This window comes from Odontesthes bonariensis, chromosome 2, assembly GCF_027942865.1.
Source record: "Odontesthes bonariensis isolate fOdoBon6 chromosome 2, fOdoBon6.hap1, whole genome shotgun sequence".
In the NCBI taxonomy this organism is placed as follows: domain Eukaryota; kingdom Metazoa; phylum Chordata; class Actinopteri; order Atheriniformes; family Atherinopsidae; genus Odontesthes; species Odontesthes bonariensis.
In genome coordinates this window covers 28801806-28823949 of record NC_134507.1, presented here as the reverse complement: position 1 = coordinate 28823949, position 22144 = coordinate 28801806, and the positions used below count along the sequence as shown (strand labels likewise).

At 42.4% G+C, this 22144-nt stretch overlaps 1 protein-coding gene across 2 annotated transcripts in view; it reads right to left on the bottom strand.

Annotated features, from left to right (window-relative positions):
* Positions 1–19811, bottom strand: part of gfra1a (gdnf family receptor alpha 1a) — a 167721-nt gene extending 147910 nt beyond the window's left edge. For both annotated transcript variants that reach the window (XM_075480989.1, XM_075481000.1), the window contains exons 1-3: positions 19353–19811; positions 18662–18967; positions 17391–17471 (exon numbers count right to left, since the gene is read on the bottom strand). In XM_075480989.1, the coding sequence (XP_075337104.1) occupies positions 17391–17471; positions 18662–18967; positions 19353–19392 (427 nt within the window). In that variant the 5' untranslated portion in view covers positions 19393–19811. The remainder of the gene's footprint in view (positions 1–17390; positions 17472–18661; positions 18968–19352) is intronic.
* Positions 19812–22144: the final 2333 nt, after the last annotated feature.

Genomic DNA, 22144 nt, shown 5'->3' with positions numbered 1-22144 from the left:
ATATATGTCAAAATCCACCATTTAGCTGTTCCCTATCTTAGTGTTTTGGCTCAATATGGGTCAGATTGTGATTTAATACAATTTGACAAATCACAGAATTTCCATTTATGGTCCTGCAATTAAAAATTACACAACATTTTAGCTTAAAACCCGATGTATTTGTATGTATATCAACGATTCGTCGACATTGTCGACAAAAATCGATAATAGAAATAGTCGACAATGAATTCCATTCCATAGAAAACACATTTGCCAGTCCTTAAAAAATGGACAGAGGTTTATTTATTTATGGATTTATGTCTATTCTGACCGAGCACTGCGCCTAATTGGTTTTAGATTTAGGACATTTTTATTTACTTTTTGTATGAATCAGCAGCAAAGTTGAATAAAAGATGCATTTTTCATTGAAGTACCCATCTTTCTTGTGTTTATTATCATTTGCCACATAATTAAAGCAATTTCATGCTAAATTTAAGAAAAAAACAAATAATTATCCGATTAGTCGACTAATCGTTTCAATAATCGGTGACTAGTCCACTATTAAAATAGTCGTTAGTTGCAGCCCTAATATTATATCAGGTTAAAGACAATTCTTGCTTTATTATTACAGCAAATCTCACCTCAGACCTTTGGTGTCAGAGGATCAGAGCGGCCTCTTTCACATTTAAACTAAATTATTGGTAAAGATTTGGGGGGGAAATAAGAGAAAGAGACGTCTTAAATATGACTTTACAAATCCAGCTTCCATAAAGGAATGAAACAGCATCGCTGATGCAGTCTGGTTGGCTTCGGCAAAGTATGAAATTCTATTAAGACGAGTGAACAAGTGAAAGCCCTGACAGCTGGAGCAGAAGAAAGTTAATCCTGCGAGTTGACTGTGTGCAGCTGAGGGCTTAAAGCGGCAGCTTAACACAAGGCTGCGGCTTTAGCGCAGCTGCTAGTGGTCAGTCAAGCTTCAGCCGGCTGATTATAACACTTGTTACACTGTTATTAACTGCACTGCTTAAATACTCTTCTCTTCATTGTTAGCTTAAACATTAAGTTTAACCACATGCTTTCATTTAGAAAGAAGAGGATTCAAACCTCCGTGCAGAGCAGCCTGGGAGCGTCGATCAGGTGATGTGTCAGCTTATAACAGTGTTTTTCTCTGTTTTGTTAGGGTTAGGAGAGGATCATGGTTTGGTCTAAAATAAATCGCTAAAAAAAAACTATCCCATCCATTTTCTGTTGCATATCTGGGACTGGGTAACCTAAGGATCCTGAAAGCGTCTGGAATCCAAACCTGATACAACGAAATTCTATTAAGTTAGGAGTTTAACCCTCATACCTGATTTAAAACACAACTTCATTTCTGAAAGGGGACATTTTTGTCCCCTTTTAAAACGACCTAAAAACATCAAATATTGTTTCCGCTTTTTTTTTCGTAGATCTTTTATTCCACTTCAGTTCTGATCATAACTACCAAGTTTTCAATTATTTTCAAAAATTTAACCCTTTAAATACTGGTTTATATGACGTAAACTCCAATTTCTGTATAAAAAAACCCCACAAAAACTGCTATATTTTCAAAATATGGAATGCAAAGTGGAATTATTGAGTAGGGATAATTATGGTCTGGGATATGTCAATGATCAGCAACAACATTGATTTTTAGGGATTTTTAATTTTTTTGTTATGCCTGATTTAAAAACAAAAAACTCCTTAATTTTTTTCTTCTACGCAATGATAAATTGCATTGTATATGATGTGTGTTTGAAATTCGAAAAAGTAGTCAAAAATGCACAACTGGACCAAATATGATGAGTATCACTATTTCCAGTGTGAAATTGGAGAAGAAAGTAGACAAAAATGTCCCCTATCAGGGATTAGGGTTAAAGATTAAAGGATCGAAATCAGAACCAGGTTTTAGCCTTGAACATGAGATCTTCATGTGGAACCCTGGCTCGAATAAGATGGACAAACCATCCACCATCAAATCCAAAGTCGGGAAATCATTTTGACTTTATAAGAAGGAGAGAACACTGAAAAGACTGCAAAGAATTGGTGAATAATCTGCTGAAACATCACTGTGAATTATGAAAGCTGATACAGATGAAGATCTGATACGGTTCATTCGCTCTTTATCTCTCGCCTTTCCCCTTTTTCCCACGCTGTCCAAACCCTCCTCATTAATTATAATGTCACCGCTTTAGTCCAATGGTTTTGCTTTCTCCAAGCCAATCAGTCCCTTTTCCACTTCATTTTTAAATCTCACTTCCCTTGTCATGTATCGCACATCTCACCTCCTCCCAAACACCCCCGATGACCACTTTAGAGCACTTTAGAGCGCTTTAGAGAGTTCGTAAAAGATGGAAGCTATGCTATTTCACTGAAAAACAGAACAACTAAAGTAAAGTGAAGAATAACGTCAAACAAAACCTATTAAATTGCACTTTTTCCTGTGCTATGTGGTAACAAATATGCTGTGATTAACTTGTCTTGTTGTTAATAATAAATAGAATAAATCTATTTGGAGGTATAGCTAAATGTTGCTGTTCACTTTCAGCTGTGGCACACATGACTGAAACCACATTTGAGTTACTTTCAGTAAGGAACATGTCAGCACTTTACTTTTAAAGTTTCTGGTTGGGTTTACACAATAACATCAGTTTGTTAGGAGTCGAGAACCACCACGATTTGGACTAAAATACATTCTTTTTACAAGGCGCCCCTCACCCTAAAGGATGCCCTGCTCACCTCTAACACGCAGTTGCTTCCTCAGCCACAAGAGATTAAATATTCCCTGAATGTCATAGGTTGTTTTGGCCTGCATGAGCCAACACCCCATGGGGGCTTTTTGGAAAGAGGACAGTCTGGTCGCTTCATGACAAAACAGAAGCCAGTGAATGTGACAAAAGCTGCAACTGGGTTTTTTCGTACCTTTCGTGGCCTTTCGCTGTATATTTTTGTAACATTTTTTTTTATACCTGTGAGCCCTGCTTGGCTGCATGAGCACATAAATTCGTATATAACTATCTGCGTGGGTGTCTGTATATGAAAAGTTAATTGTCCATATTTGCATGCAGTATAAAGCAGTGGCAGGAGGCAGACCTGGCACACGCTCCCTCCTGCTGATTCGAGCTGTCAGCTGCGTTTATTAACTATGATGAATCACCCCTCCACTTCACATCCAATCTAAAGCCTCTTGGAGGGACTCAAATCTGGTCACCTTTAACTAAATGAATTTCTTGGCCCATGGTGAGGCTGCCTGCACTTGGACTGGCAACCTGATGACATGGCTGCTGTTTGAATGATTCTGCCAACAGCTCTCAGCTGGCTCTATCATTTTTGAAACAGCGTGGAAAAATAAGTGGCCACCTGACATGTGACTGCATGGGGAGGGAAAATTTTAAAAGGACAGGTTGAAAGCTTTTCAGTCAGTGAGACTTGGAATATAAAGGTGTTCCTCTGACCTTGCCTCGTTTCACCCGTGGTGTATAATTCTGCTGCGAAATCCGACAGCTCCCTCAGATTCAGAATAATCTTTTTATTCCACAATGTAGAGATTTACCTTAAGTCTTGGCTTTCAACCCAAACTTTACATTTGACTAAGCTTCAAACTCATACACATGACTGTATACTTTTCAACTGTGCAGAGATGAGACAAGGTCAGTGAAAACACAAATCCCCAGCAGGCTGTCCATCCAGAACACGAGAGCGGAGCTCGCCCTGGAACCGTACACCTTAAGGATAAAGCCTTTGATCCGGGTCTGAACGGAAGAGCTTGAGCAGAAGGGAAAGGAAAAAAAGAGAGCAATCGATAGATTCTTGTAGACACGGCCTCAAGTTTCCAATCTAACACGGCGCTGTATTGATCAGGCTTCAAGGCTCAGGGACGATAATGTCAGCACTGGATTTGGGAGTCTTTAACAAAACAAACTGCTCGTGCGGAGATGGGAGGATGAAATCTGTGAGCATAAAGGAACCAGAGAAATGAGGAATGACGACAGCACGGGGCGGTGAAACCAGAGAAACATGATGTAAGTAAACCACAGACAGAACAGAAACCTACAGAAACCTTTACAGGCCGTCCCAGAGGTGGAACAAAAGCCTGAACTATTCAGCTCCTTCTCTACCAGACACAACTTCATCTGACCTTTAGTTTATGTCCTCCATAACAACTATAATTCAATGTGCTGAAATGCACCATGGAACGTTCAGATCTTTTACAGCGTGCACAGCTGGTTTAACTGTAGAAACACTTGATGGACCATTTTATCTTCAGACTGCTCACATGACTTAACGGGTCTCAAGTCCACTTTGTATTTATTTGTCACCCAGGCACGTTTTATCTGGCGTCTGGGTGTTTAAAGAGGCTGTAAGTCTGAATGTTCGGCACTTTCACGCTGCGATGGCGTCACACGTTGCTGGGTTTTCTGAGTACTGCCTGTTCGTCGTAGCGTGCAGGTACTGAGCTACAGTTGGTGTGGCAGCTAATAGCTCGATGTGGATGGCTTCTTGGACAGCGCAGCGATGCTAAAGACTTAAGATGAAGCTTTTGCAACCCGGTAGGAATCGTTCATCTCCCTCTTCGCCAACCAAACACACACATTCAACACTCGTGATGACTGTGATGTGACTTGTCCAGTTTGTACAGGTGGCTGCTACTTCTTATTTCTCTTCTTAATGTTCGTTCGGGAGGTGAGTTTTTGCCTTTTGGTTCATAGTTTGCCTTGATTAAGCTTTCCTTTTGTTCTGAATGTTGGATTCTTGTTGAAATCCTAACAGTTATTTGCAGAGGTGGGTAGTAACGAGTCACATTTACTTGAGTATGTTTTTGAAAAAAATTGTACTTCTCGGAGTAGTTTTAAATCTCTATACTTTTTACTTTTACTTGAGTAGATTTGTGCAGCAGAAACTGTCCTCTTACTCCGCTACATTAGGCTACAATGAGCTGGTTACTTTTCTTCTTACCTCTTTGGTATTCTACGCCTCATTATTTTTATCCCCCCGCGTCCGCCTCATTTTAATGTTTTATTCTGACAGAGAGAGAGACTTCCACCAAAGGCTCTACCACCTGACTCTGTTTCACCAATCAGACGTAGCCGTGCAGTTTCATCACGTGACCATACTCAATCTCAGCGGCGGGACGGGTTAGCTTTACAGTTTACAGTCGTAGCAAACAAACAAAGAAACGGATGAAAAATGTCAGAATCAACGGTGGGAAATGAAGACGCAGACGAGGCCTCATACTGAAAGCATGTTTACCTTACAAAGAGTGAGAAACAGCAGCTACATTATGTGTCTTCTGTGTCAACCAAAACAAACGCACATTTCAGCAGAAACTCAACATCTAACTTGAGGAAACATGTAGCGCTAAGTTTCCTAAATTAGTTTTTTTCCCGCCATGGATAGGTGAATGTTTGTTTTTTAGGTTACATATGGGTTACATATGTTTTAAACATTTCCTAAGTCTCTTTTATTTTTTATTGAAGTTCTTGAATTTACCTGGATTATTTTAATTTAAGCTATTTTGTAATTAATTTTAATTTATTTTATTAATTGGATGAACTCTAATTTGCCTAAAGATGATTATTTAGTACCTGTCCAGGATGTACCCTGCCTCTCGCCCATTGACCGCTGGGATAGGCTCCAGCCCCCCCCCCGTGACCCGACCGACGGATTCAGCGGTATAGAAAATGGATGGATGATTATTTAGTATTTTTGTCTGTCTGATTGAATGCTTGTGTTAACAAATAAATCAGACGTTACTCAACAGTTACTCAGTACTTGAGTAGTTTTTTCATATTATTCTAAATTAACAGCACTTTTACTTGAGTACAATTTTTGGCTACTGTACCCACCTCTGGTTATTTGGTGCTGCTTGAGGCTTGGGGTTATTATGAGGTTATTTTGAGGAGTCTTTGGTATCACACATGAATGCAGAGAGAGTTCTTTTTTATTATGGTGGCTAAAAGCAGGGAAATTGTGTATTTCAGCATCAGTATCCAATGTGCCAGATTAATGTTGCTGTTAAGGGTGTTTTTAAAAAAAATCTAATCTTTTACAAAAGTGAATTAAGTCCTTTTGAAATTTGAATGAAAAACATCTACAGGGTGTTGATACACGGGGGGGGCAGATGTAGCTCAGGAGGTGGAGCGGTGGTCCTTCAATCGCAAGGTCGCTGCTTTTATCTGCAAATTCTCCATTTTACCTCCATGTTGAAGTGTTCTTGGGTAAGATAGCGAAACTCTCATCTGCTGAACCCGTTGACCCAAATGTGATTCCGTTCAGACTTAAAAAAAACATAAAAATGAATAAAATAATCAACAAAGTTCATGGAAATGTTGTTTATTTGTAAAGGAGTAGAACCTCTTTGACATGAACCTCTTTTAGCAGCTTAAATGAGACCAGCTCCAGGGAACTGAGTCATCTGGCCTACAAAGTGAAGGAGTTTTTTTTGTTGGGAAATGATGCAAAGGGTTTTATAAACATGGCAATGAGTTCAGTAGTGCGTGACTATGAGGCTCTTCACATAATTAGCTGCACTGCGCGTTACTTGAAAAACACAAAGTCTTATTTTCAGCTCGAGGACGGCTTTTTTTCTTAAAAGGGACATTTCTTTTTTTTTATGTGGGCTTGTGTGAAGTTGTCAGTGTCTTATACTTAGTACTATAGAAAGCAGTCAAAGTGACAGACAAGCTAAAGCTAAAAGCCTCTCAGAACGAGGCCGCCATAAGTGCAAAGTTTGCTCCATCTAAAAAGTTTCATAGAAAGTCATAGAAACCCGAGTGGGTTTGTGGATGTTTAATACAATCCAAAACCAGCTGGGTTGCAACACTCAGTGGGTCTACATGATGAGATTAATTCGATTATAGTTGGTTTATGCTCCTTATTTGAGCAAGGGTAATTCTCCTTGGATATATGGCGGTGAATGAATGGGATCAGAGGCACAAAGCGTGTCATACCCCGGTATGATAGGTGGCGCTGTACCCATTCCAACCATTGCTAATAGAGCCACTTCCTGTTGACCTCTTCACCACCAACAACAACAACAAACTCAGGCATTGGAGAAAGATGGAGAACACAGAGCAAGATGAAGCTACGTCCCTCTACATTTCTGTGATGAGCTGCTTGTTGCACAAACTCGATGCCCAACGGAGCATTCTCCATCACGTTGTTTGTTTCTTTCTGACGGCGACAACAACAGTAATATCGTCTCTTCCGTCTTCGGGAAAACATCTCGAGCATGCGCAGAACGCTAAGTCCAATTCACCACGTGCTTCACCGTCTACAAGCAGGTTTAATTTGACTTTCAACCGAGTTATCTCGGGGTCTTAATCCGATTGCGAGTAACTCGATCCGATCCAATTTTTAGTCAGATTAAGGTGTCTACATGAACTTAATAACTTAATCTTATTGTAATTTAGCCAATAATCCGATCCTTTCAGTGCCATGTAACCCCACTGACTGTGCCACATGACAGCAGAAAGCTAACAGCTAACTGAAGATGTCCCGGACAACACACCAACGTGACCATGTGGAGTGAAGAAACTGAAGACCAACTGATGATCACGACTCTAAAGAAACCATCTCAAACACAACGCACACTCTGCTATGTTTGCATTTTTGTTTGTTTGGTCGGTTGCCCTCTTCCACTTTCTCTTATTCTTTAATGTACACCAGGCACAGGTTGTACATCTCGGCAGGCAGATGGAAGTTGTCTTTGTGGCGTGTTCACGTGCTGTTTGATTTTGTTTGTTCAGACGCAGGTGATACGAGAACATCGTCACCACCGGCTCCTCAGGTCGTTTGAGCGTTCAAAAACCCAAAGGGCAACTCTGAAAGCTGTCTACTAAAAGCAAGACACCAAATACTCATAAGTACTGCACACAACCTGAAGTAAAAGAGATATAACCCATTAATCTTTATCTAACCAGGAAATAGAAACTCTGGAGACTTCAAATCTCCTTTCTAAGAGCGTCCTTGTGCAGAAAAGCAGCAGCTTAGGTCAGCTGAAATAACACAAAAGAATAGATATCATATAAGATATCCTACAGAAGAGCTATAAAAACAATAATAACGTTGACAGCCAGAAAAATCTGCCTCCGATATGCTCCTTCAGGTGATGCTGCAGCTGATTCCAAGAAGACGGAGGAATTAATCCTCTAATTCAGGGCGGACAGCGGAGATAGATAAAAGCAATAACTTGCTTGTATTTTTGCGAAGGATAAAGCGTCTGCAGACAGTTGGGAGCGGGCCAAGAATGGATTTATAAATGAGCATATTCCAAAGTTTGAGAAGGCAGGAGGACAAAGCAGACATCAAACCCGAGCTTACAATACTCAATGGTGTGTAAGGCTTTTAGGTTTGAGATGAACCATAGTGTCGCACGGTCAATTAATCTATCACTTTATTTGTCAGTCAGTTTTAAACATGATAGATCTTACGGTTTCACTTCTAAATCCCAACACATGGCTGAAAAAGCCAGCCCAGTTTGCTGTAACTGATGATTTGTTCTCTCCTCGTCTCTCACTGTTAAGACTCATGTGAGTTAGGGTGTCTTTGGAGGATTACATAATACTATTCAGTCTATTGCTCCTTCAACAGCTTAAAAACACTGAAATCTGCTCGGTGCCAAACTGCGTAACGCTGTTTACGACCAAACAAACTCCCACGTACAAACAGATTTCACCATTTAAGCATCACGCAGGAAAAGCAGAGGGGGGGGGGGGATATATGTGCTCAGTCAACCAGCAAATAAAAAGTTGAGTTTGGAGAACATGCAGGATACTCGGAGTCTCCAAAGGATGCAGAACGATAAATGATGTTTCTACCTCCTGTAAGATCACTGGCCGACACACAAACACAAGCTGGGAGACGGATAGTGCTGGACACTCTTATCTCTAACCATGGGCAGCCCATAATGAGAGTGACTTCCTCTAGCCGGTGGTGGAGTAGCGCTGACAGCCTCTCAGCCCTGCACGTCAGCGCGGGGGGATTCGAAGCGCCGCCTTGGCTTGACAGCCCCGGCCACACACTTTACAGATGTTTTCACACTCGCAAAACACACAAACACATATGCAGACATCACTGCAACTCTGCTTCAAGGTTGACTTCAGCAGTTTAGTAGGAGGGAGGATGACGAGATGTGTCTGACGTGTTGACACGCTGAAGAGATACAGTGCTGAGCTGTGGTGGATTGGGGCTTACGAGTGGTGAGTGGGTGCTTTACAGAGAGCTGTTGTACCAGCCAGAAAAGGGGGGGGGGGGACGGAGCTTAAGGGGAGAGTTTAAGCCAGACATCAGTACAAAACAAAAGGGAGTGGATCGTTACAAGCCGAGGACAGTTTCAGATTAATATAGCGCTGCCTGTGGAACGTGAACAGATTGGAAATGAATAGACCCCCAAACCTTCAGTTGAATTCAGGGAACACTTCCTGATGCCTTTGACATTAAAGCAGGAAAAACACAGGAGGAAAAGGTTCCACCTGACTTTACTTTAGCTGTGGTTTAATAATGTTTTATTAACACTTCAAAACTGGCAAAGAACTGCAAAAAAGGTCAGTCCGTGGGCCAGAGTGAAAGTGATAGTTGTATAAACTCATCTTTATTCATAAGTTGCGCCGCTTGGAATCTGATGTCCCGATCTATTCAGCCACTGCCATCCCATCATTTAACGCGCAGCAGCTGCATTTACTTTAAGTCGCTTTTGGCTGCCTGCCCAACGGCCGATTAGAGTCCATGCCGCTTTTTGCTCCGTGCAACATTCCTCTCACCACTCATCACATTTGTGTAAAAACCACAGTGGTCTTGCAGTAATAAAACAGGCTTTAATCATCGTGTCTATATGCGAGGCTGTCAAACTCATCGGCTCCAATGCAACTGTATTTCCACCAAAAAATGCACAAAACAGAAATAAACCAGAATGCTGCTTTTCAGATCATTTGAACTGAGAAATCTTACTGTTTTTGGTTTGTTTTGAATGTGATGACACACACCAAGTGGGACATCTCACCTTTCAGAAAGTTAACTGGTAATTTAGGTAATGTATGGTGTACAAAAAGAGAAACAAAGGTGTCCCAGAGAGGCTCTCAGAGGTAAAGATGGGGTGTTTAAATCACTGTAAAGGGTGCGCAGTTCATCTCTGCATCCAAAACAAGATCCAGAGACGTGGTTGTCTTCTCCAATCAAAAGTTTCTTTAAGATGGATGGAGGATAACGTGCTCTGACTTATGAAAATGTTAAATTCTTTCTTTACACAATGGACGCTGCATCCTTAAAGGGATAGTTTGCATCTTTTGACATGAAGCTGTATGACATCCCATATTAGCAATATTATTTATGAACATTTTCTTCCCCCCTGCTGCGTCCTGTGAGCCGAGTTCCAGCCTCGTTTTGGCGTTTATGAAGGTAGTCAGGCTAGTTGGCTGGGGTTTAAAAAAATAAAGCATTTTGCTTCTCAAAACAATATGCGTTCAAAAGAGTAATACATTTGCATCACAAAATCGTTCTCCAGGAAAAAGTCAGACCTCACAATCGCTTGGCCCTATTTTCTCTCACTTCGTATCACTGCCTGCTGTGTAGACCGTGCAGACCGAAGTGCAGACCGAGCAGTCGCCTGCTTCCGAGCAGCAAACACCGTAACAGGCGCGGCTGTCGGCAGGCGGCAGCAGGCAGTGATACGAAGGGAGAGAAAATAGCGCCAAGCAATTGTGAGGTCTGACTTTTTCCTGGAGAACGATTTTGTGACGCAAATGTATTACTCTGTAATACCCCAGCCAACTAGCCGGACTACCTTCGTCAACACCAAAACAAGGCTGGAACTCGGCTCACAGGACGCAGCAGGGGGTAAGAAAATGTTCATAAATGATATTGCTGCTATGGGATGTCATACAGCTTCATGTCAAAAGAGGCGAACTATCCCTTTAATGGTGAAAGAGGAAAGAGACCACCCGGTTTGTTTTCCAAAAACAGTTCAAAATCCAGCACGTGTGACGGTTTAGGTGTGCATTAGCGCACATCTGTAAGTGCATCATTGATGCTGGTTCCAATGTTAAGGTTTTGGAGCAATAAATGCAGCCATTCAAGGGAAGTCATTGCTTATTTCAGCAAAACAAACCACATTCTGCAGGATGACTGCAACAAAGGAGTTCATTTGCAGTCCAAACCTGTTACCCACTCAAAGCATTCGGTGCATTAAAAGATTAAAATGACAACAAATGAGGCTAAAAACTGCTAATTGAGCACATTAAATCCTCTATAATAAAGCATTTTCCATATAAAAACTACAGCAGACTCCAAACGGAGCTGATGGAGCGATGCTGTAAACACGCCCCTTTCCCGAGTTTTAAAAGATGTGTTGCTGGCATCAAATTAAAATGTTTTTAAAACTTAATGCCTGTGAGCTATAAATGAATAAATGGATGAATAAATCATCTGTAAGTCACTGCGTTCGGTGCCCTGACAATTTTAGACACAGTATTTATACATGTCGAAAGAAGACAGTAAAGAAGAAGAAGTGAACAAATAAAGAAATAAAGAGTAGAAATGATTTTTAAAAAGATGTGGACCTGTACCTGGAGCAGCTATTGTCCAGGAATTCAGTGAAAGTAAACTACGCAGGCTCGGCCTCTGTGATTTTCCAGCACCCTGAGCCAAATGGTGTGGAGGTAATTGGCAGTCCATTTGAATCTCAGAATAATATTCTCTGTCTCTGTGTTGCTCTCGTCCTCATGGATCACTGACTCATGAACATGGCCAACTGGTGATAGAAGCGTCACCATTTCGTCTAAACTCAGCTCCCTCCTCTCTCCGAGCTTACATAAAACCATGCCGTGCGTCAGAAAACCATGTTTTCCTGCTCCGTGAGACGTCTACCGTCTTGTTTACTGATGGACAATAAAATAAAAGGATCAATGTTTGTGCATCTGCTGAAAATCTAGCACATACAGTCAGAAAAATCTGTCCAGATTCAGATTGTTAGAGGTTGTATTGTGTTCTCTCTGTACAAATAAAAGGTATTTTTTTGATAAATCTGCCCCCAAAGACACCTTGTTTGTAGTTCAGGCTTATTTCTCTTTTAACTTGATGACATCACCATCAACTATATTTCTGTAATGCCGGCCTGGGGGCTTGTTTACCAAACCCCTAACAAAGTGTGCTTCACATGCTGCCATTTCTGACCAATTGGCTGATCAATCAGAGCAGGCTGGGCTCCTCACGAACGGCGCCTTAAAGCAACAGGAGCCGCAATAAAGTGGCGCATAATTAATTGGTATTAGACTAAGAATGGGTTCTTAGATTTAAAGCACGAAAACGTATTCCAGGAGATCCCCAGAGTACAATCTGGAAGCTGGAAAATTAGTAAAATATGGTCCCTTAACATCTCAAACATTGTCACGGTTAGTCCAAAGCCATGAATGTCAAAATTAAGCTCTACTTACTGCATTGTAAGAGCTGACCCACACCTCCACTGTTTGGTTCAGAGTACAGTTCACACTGCGGTCGTCACCTTTTCCAAAAAAATCTAATTCTCTGGATGCATTTGAACGTGTGCGACTTGAAATTTTACATCATGGCTTCGGGTCCATCATATGTTCCTGAAACCTTTTCCTTGGATAACATTGATGGGCTGCATATATGTTGGTGAGTCACCCAACATTAACTTGGCTAACAGGCAAGCTAACATGTGATTTCTGTGGATTTGTGGTTGTTGCAGCTTGAGACGGCTGCTTTCTACACAGACGACAAACAGCCTTTATTTGTATTATATTTGTTACATCGTTATTTTGTAAGAACCAAAATATTCTTTGAATTTTTTTGGTTTGCGTCTTAGGCTATACTCGCCTATTTCCACAATATCTGTAGCAATGTAGCAAACATAAGATTAGCTTGTTCTACTGAGAGGTTATCAGGGATTGATTGAGGTGAGACTTGAGGAAACTTTTCAAGGCAAACTGCTTTCAACAGTCTAACACAGCCATTAATATATCGTATCGTCAGAGGCACTGGCAGACTTGGAGTTTTTAATCCAAATGGGTTGCTGACAGCGGTGGCATCAGACAATTTTCTTGAGAATACACGACTTGTAAATGATGATGCTCTGAAATCTAAGGTCTCCCCATTAATGTGAGACACACCAGACAGACATGTGAAAACTAATCTTAAAGAATAAAGATGATTTGACACAATTCTGAAACGTCTTTGTTCTTCTTTCCATGACATTAGCATGACTCAGCAGGACGCTCGGTCGGGTCCACCACCTCATCTCCACTCTCGGCCTTTTCTTAGTCGTAGTCAGCGACTTCTAGCGATGAGATTAACACCTTTTTCAGAAGTTGAGGCCCTATAATGCTCACAATGGCTTGTGTTCGAAACCGCATACTTCTCCTACTTCTCTTACTAACTTTTTGAGTTAGTATGCCAGTTTGAGTATGCGAGAAGTTCCCGAATGCGTACTCGATTCGCCGAAATGTTGGGTATGCATCATGAGGTTACTACTTGTACTCAAACTACCCAAGATGCAACGTAACGTGACGTCGCCGATCGTCATTTCCTGTCAAAACGGCAGTTTCACGCTAGCTACAACGAGGGTAGGTATTTTATTTTGTGAAAATAACCGGAAGTGCGTTGCTCACTGCGGCTAGCTTTAGTAGCGCCGAATTCGTGGGAACAAAATTGTAAATAGCCGGTATTTTGTCAGATTTTCAACTCGTTGGGGATCTAAACGACTACTTTCTCGCCTGAAAATGTTTCAAATGTTGCTAAAGTTTACAGAGTTTAGAGCTTAAGCGAAATCAGCATCAGGCCGGCTGATTTCGGCTCGGGCAGGAGCGAAATGCATTGTGGGTAAACGCTCTGCATACTATCTGATCGATGAGTATGTAGTATGTAGTATGTAGTATGCCGTTTCGAACACAGCCATAGACTCTCCTATCCAGGTTTTATTTGAGTCACCACAGGGGAAACGCCATCTTTTTAAATTGCGATTCGATAACTTTGCTAAAATTTTGTTCCCAGGAAGTGAAGGTAAAGGTCAAAAGTTCAAAATGTGCTGCATTGATTGGTCAGATCACATGATAGTTTCTTTGTTTTATTTAATCCATGCCCTCATTTTTAAGATGAGTGATTATAGAATTCACAAATCAAGATTTCAGAAAGTAGACCACAAGTAGCTACAGCGCCCCCTAGCGTCTCCATGGTGACCACTCAAAGTTTCCTCATATTCAAGTGGACGCTCGAAGAAAAGTTCTTACCAGCTCACAATACATTTATAAATGTATTATGTCACTACAGGTCATGTATGTTATGTGCGCTCAGTAGAAAGTTAACAAATCCACTTTTTTAGTTTTTAGTTTCAGTGAACCCCTAAAGCATCCAAAACCCTGAAAAAAGGCATGTTTTAATGGGGGAGCAAACTCAGAAATGCAATCTAAATATTTCGAGCACATCATGACAAAACACAGGCGTATATGATTAATTATGATCAATTAAATCCTTCCACCCAGTGAGTATTGCTTACAGGCATCACATGTGACTTACTAAATGACAGAAACCGGTCCCTGCAACATTTCTACCAGCCTAAAAAAAGAAGCTGCTCAGGACAAACTTTGTGAAAGACTGCAAAATCAAACAAGAAAAACATTTAATCTTTATTGCTTTCTGACATCTGACGAACACCTCGAACCTTTCGAGGGGCCACACTGCTGACATTGTTCCCAGAGGTGAGTCGACACGATTCTTTTCTGCCGAAATGTTTACGGTTTTTCATGCTCTCAGAAACTGAGGAGTCACCGGCCACGCTCAGAGTAATTGCTCATTTTTCAGCGGAGAGAAGCGAGTTGCTCACACATGACTGTGACTCACAGGACTCCCCAGAGCTAAATGCACTCTGCCTCAGGTAAAGATCTGAAAATAATTAGCTAAGTAAACCCAGCGGTGCTGCTGTGTGCACATCTATTCACTAAAATGTCAGATTACATAATCTGGCACAAGAGATGTCTTCGAATCTAAACCGAACACCATGTCGATGTTTTATACATGTTGGATTAAATATGTGTTATTCGCGGCCACTTCCACTGATTTGTGAGAACTAAACGACAATGTAGAGACGGGATGGGATAAAGTTTTGCAATCATTCTCTAAACAGCCCACATGAGCTCTCTGAACCACACTTTGTTAACACTTTAACATCTGAACTGAAAAGAAAAACACAGGAAAACAATTCTTTGCATTTTTTTTTTCAAACTAATAATGAGAATAAATGGTTTTTAACAAGCACTTCATGGTAAAATAATCCAAATATGAAAAACCAAAGACATAACATACTCAAACCAAGTAGCAGAGTTGGTTTACGGGGGTTTACTTCCACAAATGTTGACTATGACACAGTATAATCACCGAAAAATGTGCTTTACCAAGCAGTAGAGCGACACATTAAAAGGTTAAAGTGACCTTTGGTTTGAATCTTAAATTCCATAAATAACTTACTTATTATAATTATTCTGTAAACGGCAAATGTCAGCGCAGTTTCACTTGCAAATAAGTGCATTTCAGGGCTAAGATGGCTCCATATGTGTATGTGAGCAGGTGTTCAGGGGGCTGTGTTCGAGTGTCGCCGCAGATTAGTGGCATCAGTCAGAGATGAGGGGTCGATTATGGGATTACAGGATCATCTATTGTTCCTATAGTCTGGGATGACTAAATCAAAGTGCCTCACTGAGATAAACATGCAAAGAGAGCGTCCTGAAACAGGAGCTCACCACAGATCACAGAGTGTCTCAGAAAGATAAATCAGCCTGAAACTGACAGTAAGAGACAGAAAACGTGTTTATCTTAGAAACGCCAGCTGATATAAAAGTCCCTGAGAAATGAAATCCAACAGCAGGAGATTTAAAAATGCAGAACACTGACAGAACACTGTCCACTTTAAAACAACGCGTGATTTTTACGGCTCTTTTTGTGCCAAATTTCCTGTCATCTTATCAATTCAGCGAGGAAAAAAAGCCGTATGAGGGATCAAAAACAGGCTCTAATCATCTCTGCCTCCATCATTCTCCCGTCACCTTGCCCTTTCATTTCCACAGAAACAGTAAACGAGGCTTTGTGTGTCCCTGCCTCCCCCCTCCCCTCTCCTCTAAGACTCCCCCTGCTCTTCACTGATTAACCTTCACCCCTGCGGCCTCCACCTCTCAGCCCTCCGTCCCCTTCCTCTGCTCTGTGGATTCTCCTCTAATGATCAGAAACTCTCTTTTCTTTGCACAATCCTTGCATATCGACATTGTTCTGGCTTTAAATGAATGTACTGCATGGACCAGCACTGAAAAAAACACGTCGGGGGCCCTAGAATAAATCTAGGGCCAAAGAATGGCTCATTTTTAACTTATTGCTGTTTCTTGCAGAAAAATATGAACAACCAATCTCTTAAATCAGTGTAAAAAAAAAAAAAGGGATTTGGACATCAAATATGCAGAGTCTGCCAGGGACAATCCTATAAATCCGTCTGTTTCCACTCTGAGAACTCGCAGCTTCCACTGCAGAGCGATGCCACCTGACCTTGAGGTGAACTAAGAACTTGTGCCGCAGATGGTTCAGCTCAGATCGTCAGCGAGTGTATCGTCCTCGCTGGGACATGACGGGCACATTAACAGCCACAAACCTCTGCAAAACGTAGCGTAAAGCTGCTTTTTTTTAATCACAAAAGTCCAAGACTTTGTGTTTCCACATTTTGATCTCACCCCTCTGAAGTAGGGACACTGATTTCGGGCATTTCACTCCATTTTGAGGCAAAAAAGACACAGGAAGAAGCGATAAATGGTTGTTTTCTTTTAAAAATATCAGCCCTTTCTCTCTGAAAATCTCCGTTTTATTACTGAAAACATAAGCAGCTACAACACTGCTCCACAATCAGTGCACCTCATCGTCTCGAATACACACAACAGTCACAAACTGACCACAGTCACACGTCTGAGTGGCTGCGAACAAGGGAATAACATCGCCATCTAGAGGCCTGACGCAGCATCTCTCCCACACTCAAAGCTCAGCAGAAAAAATGCTTGTCATGCTCTCAGAACCACTCACACTCCCTTCAACAAGTGGAGCGAAACAGCCACAACAGGAAGCTACAGATAACAAGGGACCCCCCCCCCCCCACCCCCCAGAAAACATCAGCATCTGAAGCTTTTCATCCACTGCTTCTGTGAGACTCAGAACTATAGCTCCCCATGCGAGGTCTGTTCCAACCTGCATGCTGGGTGAGAACGTTGGGAAAGAGACGGAACGAGGAGGATAAAATAAAAAGATGAGCTTCCAGTGAGAGCATGCACACCTTGGTGTTCATCTAATCTGGAGACAGGTGAGCAAGTGAGACACCGAAGGGGATGGAGAGAAAGGCTTTTTCTCACTCTTACCTATGATGGGAGCCAGGCGGAAAATGTCCGACAGACGGCTGTTCTCCGGCTCATACGGAGAATCCTCCAGGAAGTCGTTACCTGTGACAAAAGACAAGCGCGTCAGATGAATAAGTTACAGAAAGCGCTTTGCACTCTCAGAAAATACATTTGTACCTTTAGGGGTACGATGGCTTGTCACTGGGGCAGTACCCTCAGAAGGTATAGTTTTGTACCTTACAGAGACCAATCTTGTACCTCCGGTGGCAATTTTGTACCCTTATACTGAAGTAGCCTAACACAGACTGTCCATTGTACCCCAGGATGTATAAAAAAAGGTACATATGTGTACCTTTTACCACTTGAGTACATATATGTACCTTTTGGACCCTCAAAAAGGTACATATAGGTACCTTTAGCTCAAATAATTAACCCTAGGGGGTACATTAGTATAGATTGTACCTCAGGGGACAAAAAAGGACTCATACTGTACCCCTATTTCTGAGCTTTGTTTATCATCTTTTTCATGCCTCACTTTGGCCTGCTTGTGCCACGGGGTTATTTGGGTTATTTGGGTCAGTCGATATCCGTGCTGGCACACAGCCACACGCTTGGTTAGGCAGGCCTGGTCAGCTGTGTTGCACAACTGGAAAGGGACTCGCTGGAAACGAGTTTAAGGACCGAAGGACACTTTGAGACGGGGCCCGGCCAACGCTGAGGGGCTTCACGCCCCATTAGCTCCGAGGGAAGCGATTCCAGGGGTCAAGAAGTACCTCGGCGTTGTGTTGGCTGCGTGCTACTTTGGTATGTCTATGGTTTAAATGGAGGGTCACAGAGATGGATGGATGCATGAGGAGGGGTGGTGCGCCCCCCCCCCCCCTCTTCATTCAGCTGAAGGGAGGAGCTGGAGCCACTAATCATCTCTCAAATATAGATTATAGATCGTCCATTCCACACTGGATACAGATGCGGGGGTGTTTTCAAAGAGCAGCAAACAGAGTGACATTTTAAATCAGCACACTGTAACGAGTTGCTGTTTATTTACGGTGGATTTACAACAGTATCCGACTGTGTTTTGTAATAATTGTAAAATACTGTTGAATATTCATCCCTCACAAGTAAGTTAACAGTTAAATCAGTCATTTAACAATAATTTAACAGCATAAAACAGTATTTGTAGCTCTCCTACTGCCATATATTAACAGTAGTTGCACTGTAAAATTCTTTACTGTGTACCTACTAAACTACTACAACTAGTAAACTAAAGAGAGTAAAAGTGTGCCACCCCCGACCTTGTAGCGTCTGGTAGTTGCCCCAGTAGATGCGCAGGCAGTTCTTCTCCTTCTTCATGCCCCTTTTGCACCGGCAGTTGTACAGCGGGCTCTGTTTGAGCGCCTCCATGGCGCTGCGGCATTCGTCCTTGGCCTCCAGGCCGGCCACCATGCTGAAGTTGCTCTCCTTGCCGCCGGCCACGCACTGCCTCATCGTGCGGTACTTGGTGCTGCACGCCTGCTCCCTCAGACACTGCTCGCTGGCCCTCACGCAGTCCAGCCGGCTGGTCCCGACGCGCAGGTTCTCCTCCGCGTAAGACAACACATCTGGAGACAGAATTTACAGTAAAGTTAAAGAAAAAAAATAGATCTCCTTTTCATTTTATCTGTGGTTTGACCACTTATAGGCTGTAAATAAGCTGCTTTCGGGGATTAAAATAGAGCTTTTATAGAGTAACCAGCGCCACAACACGTCAATAGGTTATCTTTCATGTAACATCATTGAAAGCATGTGTCGGTTACTTCTCATTTACTTGATCCATTCAGTAAGTTTATTTCACGAGGCTACTTTGTATCCGTTTGGAGCAGTTTCCCCAGACTCTGGGATAGACGCACCCTTTCTATCAGAATCCTTCATCCAAGGAGGAATAATTCAGCATCAAGCGACCCGATCTGCTTTTTTTTTGTTGTTGCCATTTCAAGTTAAACTCACCCAAAAGAGACAGAAGAACATAAAACACCGCGAAGATCATCGTTTTTTTTTCCTCTACGTGCGCAACACAAAAAAAACCACCCTTGTTGGAACGGAATTCGCGGAGTGAAGGGGGCGACTTAACAGTAGTTTACTTCCCGGGGTACTTCCACTGTATAGAAATCCATTGAAAAGATGCAGCGCGCGCTCCGCTGAAGAGAGCAAATCCAGTTCGCCTCATGCGAAAAATAATATCCCCCTCCGCAAAAGAAAAAGAAAAGTGGCCAGTCCCGACTTCTGGCAACGGGTGAGTGGGGGGGGGGGGGTTGTGCACAAATGAAGCGCTTCTTCCGGGTGGTCCTCACACCTCCAGGACACATAAAAAAAAAAAAGACAAGGAATCAAGAGCAGCGGTGGAAGCGAGAAACGGGAGAGTGTCCTCCAAGTCCAGCCAGTGGGATGCTCGCTGCGTCTGTGCGTCTGAGCGCGCACAGCCAACTGGAGTCCCACTGCTGTCTGGCGCATTCAGCAGGGGGGAGAGCGCCAGCCTCCCCCCAACCACCCCCCTCCCACCCCGCTTTAAAATACAGTATCTTATCACAGAGCTAAATGTGCGACCACAGAGCTTCCCATCACAGCAAACACAATCGCTATTAATTGATTTCAAATTCACAGAAAGTGAATCATCTTTTCTTTTTTTTTTCAGGGTTATAATCTTTTTATTTATTAATTTATTAATCTTTTTATTGAGAAAAAGAAACAAAAGTAGTGACAATGACTTATCGGTAAGGTTACATAAGATTGATCTTTTTCTTTTTTTTTAAACACACAGAACACCCCCCACCCCAACTGGACCAAAAATAATAATAATAAGAAGAATAATAAGGTTTTAGTAACAGGTAACTATAAATAGATACACATAAAATTAAAACACAAATGAATGAATAGGATTTCAATGAGGGATAGCATGACCACAGAGCTTAGGGTTATAATCTTAACATGAAAATTACTCACGAGTTAAAAATGAAAAGAAAACTCTTGTTTTGGACGATTAATATGCAAATGAGCGATGCTGCGTGAATGAAAGGGATTAAAGAAATGTTGAAATCCCGCAGCTCTTGGTGTGTGTGGGCTGCAGGGGCAAAGTGCGCGACCCCCAGAGCCTGTTTATGACATGATGGATACAGCAACACGTGGGGTAGAGTCACTCGTGTTTCAGCTGCATGCAAACCCAACACTCCACGGAGCCTTTCCATCACATTTCCGAGCGTGTGTGTGGCTCTTCCCAGTTTCCTGTCTTGTTAATCCCTTTTAGTGGGTCTAAATAACACGAGCAGACAGCTTTAAAGAGGCCAGACTGCACATATTAAAGGTATAAAACACAATATCTGCTGAAAGCATGTTTGATACTGAAGCCTGCCCTCAAGTCAACAGAGAGTGGACACTGTGAGACTGCCGCCATCTGTTGGCGATCGTAAAATAAAGGTCACTGTTAAAGGGATAGTTCGCCTCTTTTGACATGGCGCTGTATGACATTCCATATTAGCAATATCATTTATGAACATTTTCTTCCCCCCTGCTGCGTCCTGTGAGCCGAGTTCCAGCCTCGTTTTGGTGTTGATGAAGGTAGTCTGGCTAGTTGGCTGCGGTTTAAAAAATAAAGCGTTTTGCTTCTCAAAACAATATGCGTTCAAAAGAGAAATACATTTGCATCACAAAATCGTTCTCCAGGAAAAGTCAGACCTCACAATCGCTTGGCCCTATTTTCTCTCCCTTGTATCACTGCGTGCTGCCGCCTGCCGAGCTCTTACGGTGTTTGCTGCTCGGAAGCAGGGGACTGCTCGGTCTGCACTTCGGTCTGCACGGTCTACACAGCAGGCAGTGATATGAAGGGAGAGAAAATAGGGCCAAGCGATTGTGAGGTCTGACTTTTTCCTGGAGAACGATTTTGTGATGCAAATGTATAACTCTTTTGAACGCGTATTGTTCTGAGAAGTGTAATGGCTGTTCGTCCCCTTGTGTCAATGATTAAAACTAAAAACTGTCAAAACCATAATAAACTAAATTAAATCAAACAGCCACTGAGACGCCTAGGGAGTTAATTTACGCAGGAAAAATGAGTCCATTGTCCAGGCAAAAAATTAGGTTTCTTTAGGTTTCTTGCTCCAAACAAGCAAACGAACAAAGAACAATGGCCTTTGCCGCCTCTCTTGCCCTGGTAAAAAAAACATTAGCCCTCCCAGGTGCCCCAACTAGCCGGACTACCTTCGTCAACACCAAAACTCGGCTGGAACTCGGCTCACAGGACGCAGCAGGGGGTAAGAAAATGTTCATAAATGATGTTGCTAGTATGGGATGTCATACAGCTTCATGTCAAAAGAGGCGAACTATCCCTTTAAGAGCGGTGATGTGAAACCATGTAGAACGCTGCATGTTTTCCTGCTCCGCACAACATGCTGGAGGTAAACCCTGTGTGATCAGTTTATCGCCACATAGTCACATCATAATTATAACAACAGGGATGATGCAGCCTGCGACTCCGCCCTTCAACCCATCGATTGCCAATATGGTCCATTCAGAAGCTAATCCACTTGCTTAGATTCATGGGACCCGGGGCCGTGTCAATGAGCCTCTCTGCATTAAAGACTGGGCCGAATCAATCCAGGATGCTGGTGGCCAGTAAATCAACCCTCAGACATGCAGGGAGAGGCAGAGGATGGTGCGCTCAGGGACGGGAAGAAGAAGAAGCCCTCATTGATAAGGAACGTGCTAGAAACAGATGTGTCAGTCATGCTGGGGTACTTTCAGTTTTT